The sequence below is a fragment of the Cervus elaphus genome, chromosome 1, assembly GCF_910594005.1.
Source record: "Cervus elaphus chromosome 1, mCerEla1.1, whole genome shotgun sequence".
In the NCBI taxonomy this organism is placed as follows: domain Eukaryota; kingdom Metazoa; phylum Chordata; class Mammalia; order Artiodactyla; family Cervidae; genus Cervus; species Cervus elaphus.
Window position 1 is genome coordinate 42148647 of NC_057815.1, and position 15870 is coordinate 42164516.

Genomic DNA, 15870 nt, shown 5'->3' on the forward strand with positions numbered 1-15870 from the left:
AAAATGTTTAGAACAGAGCCTGGAAACTTAGTAAGTGCTCCATAAACATTAGTCATTATTATCAGGTTGCCATTTTTTTCTAGAACTAGATAGAACCTTTATGAATTAGATGTCTTTTCCAGGCTTCCGGCATCCTTTCCAGACTTCTCTCTCACCACTTCTATTTACCCTCGAGCCACATCCCCAGGTCACCCCATCCTCTCCTTGTCTTTCCCCACACTGTGACCTCACCCAATGTGCTATTTCTGCTCCAAGGCCTCCCTCTCCTTCAAGAGCCTTTCTGAGCAGACATCATCAGAAAGAATCCCAGCCTCTGATACATCATCTCTTCTTGGAAAGATACTAAAACCCCTGGATAGGAGCTGCTGAAGGCGAGGAACAGGTCACGGTCAAGCTTAATTTCTCCGTAAGGCATGAGACTCTGCCTAGCACCCATTTGTTAAATTACCTTGAGCACACCATCTATTTCATATTAGTACAGGCTGACAATCCCAGCCCATTTTCTCCAAGCCCTTAAGTAGTCAAGAGCTGAGATCCCCAATTTTGCACCTAAGCAACAGAGTGTCACAGAAGGAATCCACAGAAGTGGTCTCTCTCAATGTAGCTCTGAAACAGCTCAGTGTAATAGAGATCAAATGCTGTCAAGCCTAGATTTTATAAAGTATCATCTTTCCATGTGACCTTAGACAGGTCTCCTTTCTCCCTGCCTGCCACAGGGCGGTCCAGCAAGGGAGAGACAGAATCTGTCATTTCATCACCATCATTAATCATCTTCTCTGAATACTGGAGGGGATAGGGGGTCTGAATGAAACACAGTTCCCGCTTTTGCTGATTAGACATTCTCATAGTGGGGATAACTCAGATTTAAAAAATTATAGGACGAAATACGATTAGCGTCTTGAGCAAGGAACTGATAAATTTCGGATGGAGTTCAGAAAAGGATCCCCTGGAAGGAGGTTAATCTGGATGATTTTTAAATCCATTCCTAGCAGAAATCAGGAAAGACATCATGGGGGGAGAAAGGGGTATTTGAACCAGACTTTGAAAGATGGGTAGGTTAGACAGACAAAGAAGGAAAGAAGTCTGATAGTAAAAGAAAAGCATCCCATGAGTAGTTAAGATGTTATGCTCTGAGAATGAGCAAGAGGGAAGAGACAGAAGAGGGCATTGGTCTGGGCCTCCATTTCTTTATCAGTAAATGAAGAGGCTGGACCACATGACCTTAAAGGCCCTACTGTAAGTGACTCTGTCCATTTGTAGCCTACATGTGCCCAACAGTTTTCCAAGCACCACCTGGGCGCTCTCATCTGTGCCATCCCCTGTCCAAGTTGGTGGAGATTCATGGGATCCAAGTAGCTTTAGCATCAGCTGGAGCAAAATGCAATTAATATGCTAACCCTGCATTCCAAAGCCAAGCAAGATCATATCTGATTGTTTATTGTGCTGGGATTATCCATCCTTGTCCATCAGAGCTGATGACATGAACAGAATCCTAACTTCCCGGATCAGGACCAACTTTGTGTCTCCCACTGGGCCCCAAACAGAGCCAGGGCCTGATAAAGCCTCCTTGTTAGAATGGTTGTTCACTGATCTTGCAGCTGGAGAGCTGTTGCCGTTGAGAAAAACCAAAGCCTCTGGTCACTGCGCACAGAGCCAGAAGCCAGAGCAAGTGCTGGGGATGTGTTTTGGCCCCTAAGCAAGTGCAGGAAACAGGGATGAGCCCTCCTCCTATGCTGGAGTCTGAGGACAGGCCATTCCTAAAGAGGAGCCTGCTCCCGAGAGGCGGCAGGAAATAGAGCAACTGGAGAAGCCCAGCTCAGACCCAGGCCACTTATTAGCTGTGTGGTCTTGGGGAAGTTGCTTAACTTCCCTGGGCCTCAACTGTCCTCATTTATACAAAATTGGGGTGGGGGGAATAGAAAAACAAAAAACTATCTTTCTTAAAGGGTTATTGTGTGGATTAGAGATAATATACATAGAATGCCTAACACAAAGGAAGCCTCAATATATAACGAATATTATCATTAATCTTATTATTATTACATTGTAACAGATGCTGTGAGAGCCCAAGAGATAAAGAGATGGGAAAGATGGAGTTGTCCACTCTCCTGCAGCAGACAGACAGAAACAATCTCCTCTCCTGTGAGACACAGGGAATTAAGTGTTCCAGGAATGGAACCAGAGGAGCCATAGGTCTGCTACAGGCTGATGTTAAGTTTCGTGGAAGGGGACACATGTGAACAAGTTTAAAGGACACAAGAAGAGTGCAGTGTCAATAATAAAGAAGAGGGGATCAGTGCAGACAGGCAGAGAAGGTAAAGGACCAAATACAAATAGGTATGAAAACCGATGAGCAGCTTGGAACATGGGACAATTAGGAAGGTGGCAATGGGTGGTGCTGGGCTCACTGACTCCCACCTGTGATCTGGGAATACTGCCCATTCTCCAAAAGAACCCTCTAGCTCTTTTGGCTTGCTCCTGCTTCTCCCTTCCCTCAACATACAGGGTCCATCGTGCACTTCTGCCTCGGCCAAGCTCTGATGACGACCCAGCAGCCGAGACCCCCGCCCACTTGGACCAGGGAGCTTGCTCTAGGCTTGTCTTCCACACCCAGGCAGATACATCTGGTCCACATCTGAGCAGTGGCCAAAGCTCCCCACTGGGGCCCAGACAACCAGTCAGGATGCTGGGGAAGAGGATGCTGGGAAACTCCCACAAGGAGCCCGCATCAATATAATCAGGTCTGGTGGAAATTAAAAGCTATTAGGAACAGGGCCGGATTTATCTTTATATCCAATAACATGCATTGTAATGGTGATCATGCAGATGCGAAATTAAACCACATCTCGGCTTCACTGGAGGTCTTAATTTTAATTTACGTTTACACACAGCCTTTTGCCCTATTACCCCCCACCCCCACACACTCTGTAGAGCCAGTTTACTCCAGGCCAAGCCTCCTGGGAGAGAAGTAAGAGGTAGCACTCTGCCAGCTCCTAGGTGAGAGGCTCTGTGGTATTATACATACATCACTGAAGAGCCCGATGGGAGGAAGTTGACCAGCTCGGGGGTCAGGAAGGAGGAGGAAGAGAGGGGCAGGGGTGGTAGGTCACTCTGGGGAAGGTAGCACTTTGGGCTGTCTCTCTAGCCTCTAGCTACCCTGTGCAAAATACAGCCCCGAAGCAGCTCAGAGTTTCAGCTGCGGCCCCAGGAAGCTTACCTGCCCCTCCCAATGGGTACAACTAGGAAGGCCAACCCGTGAGCCAATACCCAACTCATAGGGCTTGCTTAGGCCCCCAGCCTCCGATTCCTTCAGCCACCCTCAGAGAGGCACTGGAGGGCCCACTCCTCATTTATAGGGGCCTGCAACCACCCCTTCCTCCTGGAGCACCCATCCTCCTCAGGGAGATGTCTCCTGGGCCCTGAATGGCCCACACGAACCTCTTGTTCCTCCTCCTGCTCCAAAGCCTGTACCTGCTGGCTGCCCTGTGGCTGGTGAAGGATCTGAGCCCAGCCCTGCAGACCCAGAGATCAAAGTCAACACCATTCTCCCTGCTCCAGAAGCAGCCCCAAAGTGTCAGAGGAAAGTCACTCAAGTTCCTAAGAAGTCCTTCCTTAACCTCAAAGCAACCCCATCATTATATCTCCCCCAACCACCATGAAAAGCCACTGTCCAACATCACAGCTGAAGCACACACATACACACACACATACAAACACCAGTGTGATATGGATAACAAAGTATCCTGTTTTTATGAAAAAATCAATAAGCAATTTGCATTTTCCAAAATTAAAGCCTGGGGCAGGTAGACCCAAGTTCTGGCCCTTTATCTACAGAGCCTGGAGGATGCAAAACTCTACTCCTTCTGGTTCTCATGAATTCCTCTGTGAGGCTGTTATAATTGGCTTCATGTGCTTTGGGAAGTCCATCCCTGGATCTAAAACGTAGCTACAGAGGATCTAGAATGATGCTGGATGGAGTTGAAGAACGGGCAGGGGAGGAAAATTCTCTGAGGCTCAAGGCAAGGAAGAGGTCTATAGAACCGATGTGTACCAGAGCCCAGCAGATTAGCGTCTAGCCCACTTCCCTGATAATTATGCCCATTGGGGCCACCAGCCCAGACTTGACATCAAAGACAGCCCTGAAGCACCAGCAACAGTGAGCCTGGGGGAAGCTCACTGCCTCCAGCTCCCACATAGGACCCAGGTTAACCTTCGTCTCTCTTGTCTGAGATGAGCTTCTAACCACCTCATGCCCCCCACGCTCAGCCTATCGCAATGCCTCTGTGCACGCAGTTCCCACATTCTTTCAGAACTCTTCCAATCATCCATTCACATATCCACGGGACATTTGGTGAGCATTTGTCCTATGGTACAAGGTGGTGTGTTAGGAGCCAGAGGGGTGTGTGCACGAAAACAACCCAGGTTCCACCCTTGGGAAACAGTCTGGGAGGGTACACAGACCCTGATACACAGAAATACACGCGCCACAACAGCAAACAGCGGGACAAAGAGGAGAACGCTCTCGTCCCCTTATCATTATCATCACAGTCCCAGCCCTTCCTCAGAGTGTGGCAGGCAGGGTTTGAAACATCTGACACATGAACTAGTTTCATTCTTACTTGATCCCTGTGAAGTAGGTCAATCACCACCCCCATTCTATTATCATTGGGGAAAATGAGTCGCCATGGAGGTAAAAGTTACCCAGAGTGTTGAGTTTCAAGCCCTGGCAGTCTGATCCTAGATTCTGGGCTCTTAGTCATTACACTTGACTCAGTTCTATGAACCTTTCCCAAATACCAGCACTGACTTTTTCACCTTCTTGAGGCCAGGGTCCCCCTTGTCTACAGCACACAAACCTCTGTTGTACTCAGAGTAACTCTTCTTGGATACATTTGTATGGGTGCCAGGTCCATGTGGGGTTCAGGGCACAGGCTAAAAAAAGCAGCCCTGGGTTCAGCCCTGCCCTCTGCATGATAAGATATGTGACCCAAAGTCTCTTTACTTCTTGGAGCCTCAGTTTCCTCTTCAGAAAAGTGAAGGGAAAAAAAGATACACTTACAGACTTTTTGTGGATAAAATGAGGTCAGATATAAGTTTCTTAGCCCAGTGCTTGGCATACAGTAAACACTCAAAAATTATCATTATTATTTTAATGAATTTAATTCTTGGTCTATAAATTCAGTTCTATAAGAAAATACCACATTTCTTTACATTCTTTAAATCATCTTTCCATGTGACTCTGCTGGAGAGACAGACATTCAATCTCCATCCTTACTGGGGCTTCCCCCCAGGAGGCACCAAGGTCCAGGGTCTTTCTGGTCCTCACCAGCCTGTTGTCCCTGCCTGCATGATCATTCTGGGCCACAGGCTGTGTACTTTATGCCTCATTTGAATGTAAGAGCCCTGTCCTCAGTCCCAGACCTCATGGAGCCACCCTCAGCAGACCCTATGAAGTCTGATCACTTCCTCCAGCCATACCCACTGAGCAGCCCACAGCACCACCCTGCCTCTGGCATCCGTTTGTCTCCTGCTTGTTCACTGCCCTCAGAGGCTCTCCTCCCCAGCCAGAACACCCATCCTAATCTTTGCTGTTCACTTAGGTTTTACAAAAGGCAGGAAGAGCAGGTATCGTCAAGTAGTTTCTGATTCCTGTACAAGCTCTGAGACCCAGGAGATACAATGGCCTGGCCATCGGCTTGGGACTGAGAGCAGGAAAAAGTTCCAAAAGCAAAATAAAAATTAATGTCTCTAAAAGGTATCACACCACCTTGGCTGTCAAGATGCTGAAGCACTGGTCTCCCAGCTCCACCTTGGAGCCATACTAGGAGAAGAAGGTTTAAAACTGCTCATGTCCAGGTTCTACGCCTAGAGATTCTGATTTGGGATGGGGCCCAGGCACGGGTGTTTTTTCAAAGAGCTCCCCTGGACTTCAGCTGTGTAGCAAGATTAGGAACCCCCACTTTACAGGTGTCATGAACAGAAGTCTGTCTTCTCCAACTAACCTGCAGAATTCAAGCAACTAGAACTATTTCCTATACCCCAGCAACGGGCCATCAGTGCTGGAGGGGCGCTCAGTGAGCAAACTGGCCAAGTGCCTCCATTTTACAGAAAGGAAAACCAAGGCCTTTGATGCAGAAAGGAAGAAAAAAGTGGCAGGGCCTCTGCAATGTACAGCAATGCAGGGAGAAATGCTGGAGCGATGGAAAAACCCCATGGTTTTGTAACTGGAGGTCTGGAGGTATTCTGAGGATCTGAGGTCCTCTCTTGGGGTTTCCAGACCTGTTTTCCTATGGAAGGGACAACTCTGCAGAGGGAAAAGGAACCAGCAATGAAAGGACTACAATCACAGTGCCTCTAATAAAGAGACCCTACAACATGGTATTAAGCTCTTTTTCCAACTCCTGGCACAGCATGAGGACAGCTGGAATTCTGAAGGGATGTCTAGGCAGCTCGTGAAATAGGAGTCCCACACACATGCTCACTCAAGTCTGGTCCCCCGAGAATCCCGGGAACATGGACCATGTACCAGCCTCTCATCCCTCCTCTCCCCAGAGTCTTTCATAGGTAAGGTCTTTCAGCCTTGCCTCCCATCCCTAAGGCCATGGGCCATCATAGACCCATCAAAGTGGTCAGGAAAGAAGGTGAGCCCACTCCTTCGGGGGAGCAGGACCAGCCTGTGTCTGATGGGACCTTCGTGCACGCAGGCCGCTGGCACATGGGTTTTCAGTACCTCACACGGAGACACATCAAGCCAAGACTGAAGACACTTTTTTGCCGAAGCATCACCAGAACAATAAAAACTGCTCACCAGAACCAACCTCAAGAGCCGGGTGAGCTCAGCCACCAGCTCGGCCCCTCTGATTTTGCACCCCACCCCCATGCCCCCGCCTGTGCAGTGCCACGGTCCTTTCTTACCTGGGATGATGGCGACTGTGTCTTTCTCCCAGGACACAACGCTAACATATTCCTGTACTGAAGAGGGGATGAGGCACTTGAAGACGGCCACGCTACCACGCATCGACCTTTGATCCTCCACCCGGACGGTGTAGGGTTCCCTGAAAACTGCAGACAGATTGCAGGGCAGAAAGAAGAGGGTGTCACAGGCTGGGCTGGGACCTGGTGGGGAGCCCGAGAAGCCACTTCTCAGCACCCCAGGCCTCACCCGCCATCACTTCTCCCACATCCCACCTGGCCCACCCAAAAGTTCCTGCCAGGGAACTCATTCCTGCCTTGTCCAGCAACCTCCTCCACTCCCCACTCTTCCTCAGAAACACCCAGTCTCCCTCTATAAGACCGTAAGTCCACCTTCTAGCCCTTCCAGTTTTGGTGAGTTTTAACAAAGTGCATTAGTGGTACAGGCCTGGAGGGCAGCACCTCCACCCTGCAATGAGATCATTTCAATAAGGGGATGTGTGCTTTATAAGGAAAAGTACCAGAATGCCTCTAAGGAAACCACACTCAATTTCCTACATTATTCCTGGGCCCAAGGTGGTAACGGTTTGGGGCACGGTGACCATCACTTGCCAAAACAAAAACCATGAGACAAGATCTAACAATAGATATTTTTGTATGCCACTTCAAAGTGAAAGGCAGCCTGGGAAAATGTAGTTGACATACAGAACTTTCTGCAGGGCTCGGGGGTTTACAAGAACAATGAGTGAGAATATTTGAAACAGTGAAGATCTCTGAAAATGCGGAATGCCAGCGACAAGGGCAATCTCCACGATTCTCCCAAACGAAGCACACTTGCTGCTCTCTCTCCTGACCTGACACCATCTACAGCCGGACCTCCAATCCTGGTCCTGCCTCCAGATGACCCCTGCTTCAAAGTGGGGGCCTCCTGCCTCAGCCCCAGGGCTGGTTTCTGGAGCACTGTCACCTGCAGACGCTCTGCCTGTCCGGGCCCCTGGGTAGGCTGGACCAGCCTTGGGGTAGAGCTGAGGGGCCCGCCTCTGTCTCTCTCTGATCCTCCCCTGCTTGGCCTCTCCCCAGGGCCCTTCTCCATTCTTCCATCTCTTCTCTGCCAACCAGAGCTGGTGTAGCAAGAGCCCCACTGCCTCCCGACCTTGTCCCTCAGCAGGCACCTGGGCAGCGTGCCCTCCTGCTCTCCCTGCCACGGTTGCCAGGGTGATGCTCAGGGCCCGGCAACCCCTCTGGCTGTGCACCTGCAGCCCCTCTGGCTTCATCAAGAGCTTCTTAATTGGCTGCGCTTCCCATCAGACCATCCCTGTCCAGTCCTCTCCTGGCCTTTATTCTTTCCCTCCCGGTGTCGTGGCTGTGATGGGAAGATGCACAGTTGAGATGGAGGAGAGAGGCATGGAGGGAGGCACCCCCAGCTCTGTGGGGCTGTGGTCTCCCCGCCCTTCTGTGGGCTGGACGTGGCACTGTCTGAAGATGCGAGGAGAGCACAGAGGAGACTAAAGAGAGGGAGGAGAGGGGAAAGGGCTGGGACAGTCCCTCAGGGCCAGCAGAGGCCCTCGGCTAGCAGCATCAAACAAGCCGCCCCTGCCTCCTCCTCTGAGCAGCGCTGTAACCCTGGACAAGAGCTAATGTACATTCTGAAGCCTCAGTTTCCTCGTTCATAAGAGGAAACAATAGCAGCAGCATGGAGCAGGCCTGGCACATGGAAAATACTAAAGCAGTGCTGCTTGTCATTATAGCTACACCTCTGGGGTCAACTGGCGAGGTGACCTTGGGCAAGTGGCTTAACCTTTGTCTTAGTCACCTCACTGTAAGAAACACCAGACAGGATTATTGTGAAAACTGACACCTAACCCAGTAACATGCAGGTAATAGGAATACAGCATCGCTTGCCCTTAGCTCAATCCTCCAGGCTGTGGAGGCCAGAACTGGCCTCCAAACCATGGCCTCGGGGCTCCCAGTCTAGCACCTGGGTCCTCTCAGGGGAAGAGTGCTGCTCCCAAAGAGAGGGTCCACGTGGAGCCCCAGAGGAGAGAGCTAAGCATTGCCCTGGGGTGCTGAGAGCTCAACTCTCCCTCTAAGCAGACCAGCAGGATGAAGTCCACGCTCAGTTGCTTAGTCGTATCTGACTCTTTATGGCCTCATGGACTGTAGCCCACCAGGCTCCTCTGTCCATGGAATTTTCCAGGCAAGAATACTGGTGTGGGCTACCATTTCCTCCTCCAGGGGATCATCTTCCCAATCCAGGGGTCGAACCTGCATCTTTTACATCTCCTGCATTGGCAGGCAGATTCTTTACCACTCAGCCACTTGGGAAGACCAATGGGCTAAAGATCAGCTTTTTAATTAAAAACTGTCAACCCAGCTCACCCCCTATATACACCCATTCCCTACTACTTGGAACCCTGTACATGTGAAAGGCAGCCGTAAGGCAGAAGGACCTTAATGCAACCGAGCATTATCTCACTGGACCATCACACAGTGATGAATGGGGTAGGTACTGGCAATCAGCTTTGCAGATGAGGCAACTGAGGCTCAGAAAGCTGTGTTCTGCACCTAAGGTAAGTTGCTAAGATTCCCAAGAACAAAACAACTTTCCTTGAGGGACCGACTCTTTGCTAGGCCAGAAAGTCAGAGCAGGATCCATCATAGGCAGGCAGGTCCGGGAGGCTTCCCTGGAAACCACTCTCCTCTGTCCAAAACAATCACCAGGAAAGATGGTGCACCCAAGGCTGGGTGACATCACAGTGGGCTAGCTAGAACACTACCTGTCTTCTTCCACCCAAAATGCTTAAGAAAATCATTCCCCAAACCTCAGTGTTTTATTAATATTTCAGGCACACTGCACAATGGACTAGAACACAGCAGCATATCATGACATTCTGGTAAAGACTGGCTGATCTAAGCCACTGTCTTGCCTCCAGACCTAACAAAGAGAAATGAAGCTTTGTAGTTTCTGTAAAGAGACCAGTTGAAAAGCCCTCACTTCCTTGCCTCGGATCAACTCTTCCCAAGACCAAAATCCTTCACTGCTAAGAGTTTTCCATCATGGATTTTACCTGAATGTCTGTCCTCACGAGATGCCTTATACCCAGATGTCCATCAACAGTGGGATGGATAAATAAAGTGCAGGATGGTCAGACGAGACACCACGGCAATGAAAATGAGCCAGTAACTTTGCATAGCAGTAGGGCTAAACCCTACAAACAACAGTGGGCAAAAGACTCAGGAGAATGTGTACTATGGGACTCCGTTTAGATAAAGCTCAGCAATAGCAAACATCTATCTTGTTAGAAGTCAGGACAGTGGTTTCCCCAAAGGGTGGAGTGACTGAAAAAAAGCACGAACAGGCCTCTGAAATGCTGATACCTTCATCTGGATATTAAATTTTGTGAAAATTCATCAATCTATATACTTATGTACATTTCTTTATATATATTCTATTTCAATAATGGGGTTTTTAAAAAAAACAGAAAGTCACTGAATGTTTTTCATGAATCAAGTACTAAAATGAACACATGACTTAATTTAAACAGGCGTTATCGCATTGAACCATCGTGCATAGTGATGAATGGGTAGATGCTTGTATCAGTTTTGCAGATGAGGACGCTGAGGCTCAGAAAGGTGTGTTCTCTGCCTAAGGACACATAGTGCTCAGTTGCTCAGTCACTTCTGACTCTTTGCAATGCCATGGTCTGTAGCCCGCCAGACTCCTGTGTCCATGGGATTCTCCAGGCAAGAATAACTGGAGGGGGTTGTCATTTCCTCCTCCAGGGGATCTTCCAGACCCAGGGATCAAACCCGTGTCTCCTGTGGCTCCCGCACTGCAAGCGGATTCTTTATCACTGAGCCACGTAGGACGCCTTAAGAACACACAAGAAGTGGCAGAGCTAAACATCACAACCCTCCTTGAAGGGCTGCCTTCTTCCCTGTTGCACTCGTCCTCAGAATGGGCTCTGCCTGCTCCCCATTCCTGCCCTGTAGGGGAGCCCGTGTCTGGTCGCTTACCTGCTTTGACGCGGATGTTGGGGCTCCGGATCTTGCCGGCAGCGTTCTCCGCGGTGCAGAAGTAGTCATTGTCGTGGATAAAGCTATTGAAGGCGGAGGGGGAGAAGGGGTAGAGCTGCAGCGTCCCGTTGGCGTGGACGTGCCGGATGTGCGGCACGTCGTAGATGTCGTCCCCCGTGGCCAGGTACCATCGAAGGGCCGCGCTGGGGGAGCCTGCGGCCGGGCAGGGCACCACCACCCCCACGGAGCTGGAGAAGGTCACCTGCTGCAAGGAGTCATTCACAAAGTAGAGGCTGGTGCCAGCATCTTCAGGGCGGGCTGCAGGGGAGGGGAGAGGGGGGGAGAGCAGAGAGGGTGGTTAGTGAAGCTAAGGATACCCTGAGGGTCCACAACCCACAACTCCGGCACTCATTCATAAGACGTTGGAGCACCGGCCATTCAATAAGTACTATTGAGCACTGACTCTACACCAGGCATTGGCAAGGATGAGTAAAAGAGCTCCCACCCTGCAGATGCTTCCAGCCTAGCACAGAAATGGCAAAATGTTGACACGGCTCCTTCTCCACACCAAGCCAGGTCCAAAGCTGTAGTCCACTCCTAGGCATCCACAGTATGAGAGACACACTGACACTGCTTAGATAAGGGATGTTTACTGAGCACCTATTAGACGCAAAGATGTTCACACCCGGCCCCCCAGTCCATCTTTATAATCCTGAGAGGGGATGGCATGGTGTTAGAGAAATTAAAATGGAGGAAGTCTTGTTCAGGCTTCAGAAGGAGGAGAGCAGGCCTCTGACCTGCCTGGAAACACGACTAGTCAGGCAACATTTTAGATAAGAAACAGTGTGGGTCTTGGAAATCTTGAGCACTTGGAAGGCGGGCCAACCCCTTGGGGTCTAACAAAATCTTGTGACTCATAATGGGAAACAAACAGTATTGTAAAAAGGTTAAAGGAAAACCAGAGCTGCATCTTTGCACAAAGTGATGATATCAGTTTGTGGCCCAGGATTATAAGCAGGAACTCCCCCAAATGGCAATTTGCAGTCTCACCTGTGCAGTGGACGCATTTCCCAGGACCCTTTCCTAACTGGGACTCCAGACTGCTGTTACTTGGGACTTCCCAGTGTGCCGTTGAAGTCTGAATGTCGGTCGGCCTGATGGGTGCTGTTGCTGTCATTGCTGCTTAGCTGCTAAATCATGTTGACTCTTTGTGACCTCATGGACTACAGCCCACCAGGCTCCTCTGTCTATGGGATTTCCCAGGCAAGAATACTAGAGTGTGTGGCCGTTTCCTTCTCCCCGGGAATCTTCTGACCCAGGGATGGAACCTGTGTCTCCTGCGTTGTAGGTGGGTTCTTTAACACTGAGCCACCAGGGAAGCCTGTATGCGCTGTTCCTCTTCTCTATTGTTTCTCTTTCTCTTTTCTTTTAATGATTGTATATTGAAATTAAGTTAAATAATTCTCTATTAAATATTGAAATTGAGTATTTGTATGTAATGAGTGGTTTCTTTTGTTAACAAATCCTTCAAACCTAAAATAAAGTAAAACTTTTGGTAAAACATATGGCCTCTTTTTTATCCTTCCCTTTTGGAGGTTAAGCACAGTTACATGATGTGCCTGAGATGACACAGCTAATAAGCTACAGGATCAGAATCTGAACGCAGTGCTCTAAATAGGATCTTAGCACGCTTTCTAACACACCAGAGCCAAAAGGTAAAAGGTCTGAGACCATGCTCTAAGAGGAAGGGCTCACAAAGTGGGATGCTGCCCCAGACGAGAGAAGGCTGCAGAAGACCCTGGGAGCCGTCTTTCCCCTCGAGAGATCAATTTGGAAAATGTTTTGTCCCAAGGGATGGGATGAGGACTGGTGGCACCATGAGTAGATCCATCCAAACTCAGGAACAAGAGACATCACTGCCCTCCTCAGGTTCTAAAACCATCCCTGACACTGACCGACTATGGAATTCCCTTCCCCTCTCTGACCATCCATTCCTTCACTCATAAAATGGAGAGAGGATCCATGAGACTGCAAAGACCCCATGAGTCTCTGACATATCGCCATTGTAACACTCGATCACACAGGTGAACATGCTCACGACAGCAGCCACCTGACAATGTCAAGGCCACCTGATAAGGAGGACAGCTCTCTGCAACTCTCAGCCCAGCATGGGACCTCGGTCTTGCCTGCCCTTATGGAAACAGCCCCACATGATGGAATCAGGACCTTCCCTCCCTACCAAGGAGCCTGCCTCCTTAGGAAGGGTCACCTCTCAGCAGGTGGAGGCAAACCCAGAGGAAGAGGGGCCTGGTCCCAGCTCTCCAGCTGGAAGCCACTCCCTCTCTACCAGGAAGATCAAGGAGCAAACAAACGATTCTGCTGCTTGTTTAAAGAACGTTGCGGGGGACCCAACTTGACCTCAATTTCCACAACTTTATCAGGAGGGGGAGGGCCTGCATCCAGACCATATTAATATTCTCAGCTTAACTCTGAGCTGAGCCTCCAGGGAGAATATACCGGGCAGCTCGTTGAGGAAGGCCATTAAGGCTCATTGGTCAGAGCAATTCACATCAGCTCATAAAAGGCCGTGATGAAGCCATTAGCAGCAGAGCTGGAAAACACATCCCTGGGCTCCTTGCTGCGGTGTCAGGGGCATCCTCTTAGCAACAAATGCATTTGCTGTCCCCACCCAGCACTGCACCCTTACTGGCTACAGGGGAGCAAAGGGATGAGGGGGGAATTGGGAAGCACAGCTTTCCTACCCACATCCTCACACTGCCTCCACTGTAACAGTCCTGGAGGTGGTGGCTGAGCAAATCTGCTCTTGGAAGAGGAAAGGGACCCTCAGAAGCCTGTCCAGTTCACAGGGGCCTGGGTGTTCTCCAAGGCCATGAAACCATACCATTCACAAATAAGTGGGCTAGGGCTTAGGAAGTTTCTTCTCCGATCCACTCTCCCCAGATTCCCAGGAGCCTGCTCACCTTCCAAAGGTTTCTTTACTGACATTCAATCAATAATTATTCACTAAGCATCTTCTTCCTGCCAGGCCCTGTTGTAAGCCCTTTACTTGTATGACCTCTTTTCATCCTCCCAACAACCCTATGAGGGAGATACTATCATTATTCCAGTTCACAGATGAAGAAACTAAGGCACTGAGAGATCAAAGCGACTTTCCCAAGACCACACGACTGGTAACCAAGGGCTCCAGATGCAGGCAATCTGAGTGAGTCCAGAGTCTGATTTCTTAACCCTCAGATGATGGTAACCAGCGCAACAGTAAAGAGGGGGCTTATACCATCCTGAAAAAAATACCACCACCTGGCCACCAACTTCCCTATTCAGCTGACCACAAACAAGATTTATACCTCTGCACACGCACCCTGGGAGCGGGGCCCCTGTCAGACTCAACACTTCAGACAACGCTCAGCCTGTGGGAGGAGGAACATTACTCTGGGGTGCTGGGTACTTCCTGAGACAACCTAGTTAATCAGACACACTCACCATGGCAGCTTTATGGATTTTGGAAGCCAGAATCCATCAAGAAACAGAAAGACTCTACATTATGCCTGACAAATGGACTTAGGAAGTTGAGAAAGATCTCTGACAGAGAGGAACTCGAGAACTGTCTGATTCAAGGGGCCGGGTAAGAAAATATTTAAGGAGCTGTATGATGCAGCCCTCAGTGATAAGACCAGCTGCAATGATACTAGCAACCACGGATTTCACTAACTGTAGGCCAGGCTGGGTGCTAGATCCATTATAGGTGTTCTCTCACTTAACCTCATGACTCTCCAGGTGATGTTATAATTCCCACCGATATTGTTTAGTTGCTAAGTAGTGTCCAACTCTTTGTGACCGCATGGACTGTAGCCTGCCAGTCTCCTCTGTCCATGGGATTTCCCAGGCAAGAATACTGGAGGGAGTTGCCATTCCCTTCTCCAGGGGATCCTCCCCACCCAGGGGTCAAACCTGCATCTCCTGCATTGGCAGGCAGATTCTTTACCACTGTGCCACCTGGGAAGCATTCCCATTGCACAGATAAGGAAATTAAGACTCTGAGAAGTTAACTAACTCACCCAGTGTAACCCAGAGTGTAAGTGTTGGAGGTGGGCTGGGACCCAACTTTGCCTGACTTCAGAGCCTGGGAATGAAACTGCTCTATTGTATGAAACATGCTGAAGATAAGAGGAATCAAGCCACAGAATCTGGTTTTCCAGGTTGGGTATCCCTCCCCATCCTTTCTTCCTTCCCAAACCTACCCTAAATACACATTCCTAGTCTTCTCCTCTCCTGACTGGAAATCCACTCCTCCCCCCAATCCCTGCCTGCAGAGACAACCCTTGGCCCAGGCTTCCCTTGGCTCCAGGCTTCTGGAAGGACCATCAGCCACAATAGCAACAGCCTTCCTGCCCTCTGGGCCTTGGATCCTGCCAGAGCCAAGGACGTGGGGGTTCTCAGGAACTACAAATGGGTAGATGTAATTGATGAATGGACTGGGATTGTCCAGCCACCTGTCAGGGCTGAAGAAACAGCAGATTGATAGCAAAAGGTGAGTAGCTTCATATTTCTCCCACCCTGGGATGTGAGCCGCTGTCTTCCGAGTCTGGGGGAGCTGGGGAGGATTAGACAAACCATTCATTTCTGCTTACGGCTCTGACAGTGCATTGCCATTATGAAGCATCACCCTCAGGTGTAAAACAATAGCATTTTGCACTTACGTCGGGTTCATATTTTACCATCACAAGGCACCTGTCAGCCCGGAATGCAGAAGCCCTTAAATAATCATTAATTCAGCCTCACCCCATCTGCCAAGAGAAAGGAGTAAGCAAATCTATAATGGGGAAACTGAGGCACGAACTCCCTCAAGTCTCCACCACGTGCCCAGATGGTGGCGGGCACAGTGAGCAGCTATGGCAGCAATGAGCACACTCAGTCACCAGC

General features: G+C 49.7%; 1 protein-coding gene across 1 annotated transcript in view; it reads right to left on the bottom strand.

Moving 5' to 3' along the window:
- Window positions 1–15870, bottom strand: part of DSCAML1 (DS cell adhesion molecule like 1) — a 356428-nt gene that overhangs the window by 328056 nt on the left and 12502 nt on the right. Inside the window, exons 2-3 of the mRNA XM_043900168.1 lie at window positions 10930–11247; window positions 6916–7062 (exon numbers count right to left, since the gene is read on the bottom strand). Coding sequence (XP_043756103.1) covers window positions 6916–7062; window positions 10930–11247 — 465 coding nt within the window. The remainder of the gene's footprint in view (window positions 1–6915; window positions 7063–10929; window positions 11248–15870) is intronic.